Here is a 5,421-nt window from a genome sequence, read left to right on the forward strand (position 1 = left end):
TTGATTGCTATAGCGCCACCCTTTGGCCAATGGTTGTGAGTTTCGTGTCTTCACCATTTTCCATGACCCTCTACCATATTGCAGAGTTTCGTGAAAAGGGAATGCACGGTTAGGCCGTGACAGAAAAAACGGCGGAAGAATAATGAAAGTGTAGAGATGCAATAAGGGTCCACGGCCCTTTGGCCTTGGCCCATTAATAACACCACTGATATTGTTTTTGTAAATAATGATCAAAGATAAATGCTGATCCTTGAGATAGGCCTACTGTAGGGTGTTTGATTGGAATTTAGCTATATGGAACACCTGCCTTAGGATAATCCCAGTTTAGAGACACATATCACAGGCTGTCAGTGGTGTTAAGTAACTAAATACATTTACTCAAGTACTGTACTTAAGTTTCAGTACTTTTACTTCTACTCCATTACATCTCAGTGGCAAATATTACACTTTTTACTCCACTACAATTATTTGAAAACTTTAGTTACTAGTTATTTTGATTACTATTACAAAACATACATTGCCCACTTCAGCCCTACATAGGCCTACATGTCGGCCATGAAAATAGCGATCTACAAGGTCACAAGGTCACAAGCTCACAATGCGTCGCAATGCGACGCATTGTGAGCTTGTAGATCTGCTATTTTCAATATATTTTTTATACATTTGAAAACTTGCGAAATGGGACATTCTGCATAATGAGTGTTTTCTACTTTTGGTATTTTAAGTCTTGGACATGTGCATAAACCTTACATTATTGTCCTTTCTAAGACAAAGGCCAAACTACTACAATATTCTGGTAGCCATGCTGTGAGGACAACTTGCCATGTGTGCACCCAAGTGTTCATGTATTATTTGAATGTTTCCTCATTGTCCAATCATTTGTGGATTCAAATAAAGAGTATAACAATGCACGCACACGCACACGCACACGCACACGCACACGCACACGCACACGCACACGCACACGCACACGCACACGCACCCGCACGCACACGCACACACACACACACACACACACACACACACACACACACACACACACACACACACACACACACACACATTGTTATGCTATATTTTGCTGGGGACCCGCTGGAACCTGCATCCATGACCCCTGGGGGTCCCCGGGCCCCACTTTGACAACCAGTGCTATATAGAAATATAGAAGATTCATCTTCTCTTCTGAATAGTAATGGAGAGGAGAGCCTGACTGTGCAAACATTGTTTAATGCAAGCTTTTGGTCAGAGACTTTCTAGACATTTTGAAAGCTTGAATTAAACAACGTGCACAGATGCTCTTTTGTCAGTTAACTAGTATTTCTAAGCTCCATCACCTCATTTAACTGGAGGAGTGGTGTGTTTTTCCTTCTTTGGCATAATGATAATAGCAGTGATACTACAGTAACTGTTTCATCAAATTCTTGTTTTACACTCCATTATGTCAAACCCATCATCAAAGTTTTGTGACATTTTCAATATTTTGTTTTTACTGTAAGTGTGAAACACTTTGAGATGCATTCTGCATATTAAAGTTGATATACAACTAAAGGGTTTTATTATTTTAAACAAAAAGTTTGAATCGTGTTTTTATTTATGGTATTATTGTTATTCTGTCTACATTTTGTGTGAACAGTGAATTTGGCCCTTGGACTAATGGCCAATGATCCGGTAAGGTCGCCATGTTATTCATTACTCCCTGATATTTAAGGTTTTTAGATACAAAATACAAAAATATGTAGCCTGATAGAAAACATACTAAACAATAGCATGCTGTATGTCATATATCTACTGCACCTTTCCTCCCTTCCCTTCCCTTCCCCTCCTCTCCTTTCTCTCTTTTCCATTCCTCTCCCTTTCACATTTTCTCCTCTTTCTGTCCTGAAAATCTCTCTCTCCCTGTCTCTCTGCCAGTCGAAGTCAGTTGGTCTGTTAGATGCTGATATATACAGTCCATCTGTTCCTAAGCTGATGAACCTGAGGGGAAACCCAGAGCTCTCTGACAGTATGTCATATATCATTCATGATTCATTGACTAAACAAACAGACATGTATATAGTGCAAACTAAGTGTAAATGGTAATTGTGGTCATGATCATCTTGAGCTGTTGAAATGGAATGGAAAGACCAGACTGTTGTGTCATGTCCTTAGTCCTTTAAGAAAACCTGATGATACCTCTCACCAACTTTGGGATTCCATGGTTAGTCCCCAAATTACTCTGGTGTTTTAACATCATGTATACGCGATACATAGAAAATAATATGACATAATATAACATTTTTAAACAATATACGCACCTACACCCTGATATCTATTTGTTTAGTTGGGAGGGTCAGCATACATTAAAAATACATGAGTAGAGTTAAGAATGCAATATAAATGTAAATATATCAACATGGAACAATAAGACAAGATATCACAGAACGGAACAGATACGTGTCCCTGTTTAAAGTATACTTTAACCCCGGAAAAACAGTGTCTGTTGTGCAGTGTTTAATGAGAGTAAGTAATGGAAAAAGTAATTTTATTTAAAAAAAAATGTAACGAGTAATATAACTATTTACTATAACATTTTGAGTAATGATAGTACAATTACTCTTCCCCAAAAGTAATTAGTTACAATTTGTTTTACTTGGTGAAACTGTGGGTCGAGACGTACAAGTAGTGTGTTACAGTAACGTGATTTGCGTGTGTTGGGAGGATTTCCACTTTAGACCCAGACCGGATCAGCTGCAAATCAACGTGAACCCAGTCTGATCCCAGATAATTAGTTGAACTCCTATGAGGGTACACATTTAACCAAAGTAATGGAAAAGTTAATTTGGTAACTAACAGGTTACTTTTGGCAGGGAGTAATAAGTAAAGTAATAAGATTACTTTTGAAAATAATAATTAGTTATATATTCCTTTTTTTAAGTAACAAGCCCAACACTGCCATTGTGTCTATATACTGTGTGTACATAATCACAAAGCTTTTTTGCTTTTTTGCATGTGTTGTCTCTACTTGCAGTATGTCCATGGGTTTCCTAGTAGATGACGTAGCTCCTATTGTATGGAGGGGTCTAATGGTGATGTCAGCCATAGAGAAACTACTCAGACAGGTGGGATACCAACACTAACGTCATTATAGCCCTGATTTACTGCACTGTGCAACAACTGTATGATCAAGGAAATCCAAGTTCCAATAGTTTATTTTCCATGACAACCAAGGTTGCTAAGAATTGGCCTTTTTGTCCTCAGGACAATGTTAAAAACATTAGCCGCAGTCACGTTCACTTCCTCTTTGTTGTTCAGGGGAAGTTGGCTGCAAGTTATTGGTCAGCCTCGAGGCCAGTTGCTTTGGACAGCTAGCAACCATTTATGCTCCATCGTAAGACGGTGTCGCAGACCTAAAATGACAGATCTATAAGCTCACAAAGTGTTGCATCTGCAATATGTGACGAGCTTATAGATTTTCAGTCCATGTAAATTGGGCTTTGCCCTTAAACGGCAGCTATTTTCATTTTAGATCATCATTTATATTTTGGGTGTATAATTCAGATACCTGATTTTAGTTAGTGTAGAGTAGACAATATTGACAATGGCATATGATGTTTGTGGTTTGATGTTCAGTGAGGTTTATAAATATAATGTTATCACTTTGAAGTGCTGTTGCTGAGGAGAGCCTGTGATGTGATTACCAGCAGTTAAATGTGTTTGTGTGTGCGTGTGCGTGTGCGTGCACGTGTGTGTGTGTGTGTGTGTGTGTGAGCGTGTGCTTGCGCGTGTGTGTGCCTGTAGGTAGACTGGGGGTCATTGGACTATCTGGTGGTAGACATGCCCCCTGGTACTGGAGACGCACGCACGCACGCACGCACGCACGCACGCACGCACGCACGCACGCACGCACGCACACTCACACACACGCTAGGTCATATCACACTAGACTCCCAATATATATCAAACAACTAGAAAAAGTTCTCCTCGAAGCACAGGTCTCCGCCAGGTCAGGTACGTTATTGTGGCCTCCTGGTGGCGCTATAATAGGCCAATGTGAAAAGGGTGCCATTTATTCTTAGGCCTTTCACGGCAATTGAACACTGCATTCATGATTTGATGCATTTTGTTCCAAAAGGGTGGCATTGCTTCCTCGGCCTAGTGGGAATGTGCGTGTGAAATTTCACGGAAATCACAAGCTGCGTGCATAGTTTGAGGCATTTTGTTCAAAACGAACCAATCCTGCAAACTTTGGAAAGCAACCTTAGCCAATCAGGATGGAATATGGGAAATCTGACATATCCGTGTTGATCACATGACTATAGAGATGCTGTGTACCGATTTGCATGACGTTTGGATACAATCTGTAGGAGTAATATAAAAAAATGGGTTTTGCACAAATCGGTGGCGCCTCCTGGTGGCGCTATAACAGGCCCATGTGAAATATTTGGGGCAGAGGTTCTGAAGGGCATCCAGGGAGTGTGTGTGCACAGTTTCGCAGCGACCGGGCCAACGGTGCCTGAGATTAGCTGGTCGCACACGGACAGGACACACGGACGGACAGGGGGTAAACATACTCTCTCTCTCTCATGACTTTCGGCCTGGCGGAGACAATAAGAATTATGAACCATGGCATCTTTGAAGCCTTCCGTCAGCTCAGTCCTGTTCTTCATCAGTTCACTCAGAGGAACACACACTAACACAGACAGCTCTATTTTGGCTCCTCCATTTCAATTCCCGCAGGGGGACGCTGTGGGCGCTGGGGGCGTGTCCTCTCCTCCGCGTCCTAGGTTGGCAGAGGGAAGGTAGTGCCCAGGATTACATAGACAATTGGCACTGGGTGTAAAAAAATAGGGGTTACAAAATCGTGGGATAAAAAAAATAAAAAAGAGTGTCCTCCATTTGTCTGTCCTCCAGGGGCTGTCAGAGTGTCCACACCTCAGGACATTGCTCTGTTAGACGCACGCAGAGGTACTGAGATGTTCAAGAAAGTCAATGTGCCGGTAAGGTGATAACCCTACTATGATGTGTGTTCACTGGAGATCTCCTGCAAAAGTCAAAATGCGATTTCGCTGTAAAATAGTTAATGCACTCTTCACTTTAAAATGTGTTAAAGCAAGTTAATATTACCATGTTTTCAAAAGAAGCTTCTATCTTTTTTTTGCAGTACATTCCTTATTAACCAACATCTTTTAGAGCAGGCCTTTTCACAGTATAGAAAATAGCATTGTATGTAATAGCATTTGACATTAGTAGTAGATTAAAAGTAAAGAATTTGCAGATTGATCCCTCTACAGTGTATTGTAATGATATTAAGTAACAAACAGTACATAATGTTTCTTTTTTTTTTTGTCTTGTTAATGGATAAAACCACCAGTGTACATATACTGTCTCCACTCTAATGTAGGTCTTGGGTCTGGTTCAGAATGAGCGTGTTCCAGTGTCCAA

The 5,421-nt window shown here is 40.7% G+C and overlaps 1 protein-coding gene across 1 annotated transcript in view; it reads left to right on the forward strand.

Moving 5' to 3' along the window:
• The first annotated feature begins 1,206 nt into the window (after window positions 1-1,206).
• LOC308074790 (iron-sulfur cluster transfer protein NUBPL-like) overlaps window positions 1,207-5,421 on the forward strand; it is a 5,067-nt gene continuing 852 nt past the window's right edge. Inside the window, 8 exon segments of the mRNA XM_080414291.1 lie at window positions 1,207-1,668; window positions 1,912-2,002; window positions 2,158-2,197; window positions 3,008-3,098; window positions 3,778-3,838; window positions 4,891-4,976; window positions 5,381-5,400; window positions 5,402-5,421. The exon segment at window positions 5,402-5,421 is cut by the window's right edge and continues 78 nt beyond it. Of these exon segments, the coding sequence (XP_080270417.1) occupies window positions 1,654-1,668; window positions 1,912-2,002; window positions 2,158-2,197; window positions 3,008-3,098; window positions 3,778-3,838; window positions 4,891-4,976; window positions 5,381-5,400; window positions 5,402-5,421 (424 nt within the window). The 5' untranslated portion in view covers window positions 1,207-1,653.

Source organism: Gymnoscopelus braueri, assembly GCF_963280865.1.
Source record: "Gymnoscopelus braueri genome assembly, chromosome: 19".
In the NCBI taxonomy this organism is placed as follows: Eukaryota; Metazoa; Chordata; class Actinopteri; order Myctophiformes; family Myctophidae; genus Gymnoscopelus; species Gymnoscopelus braueri.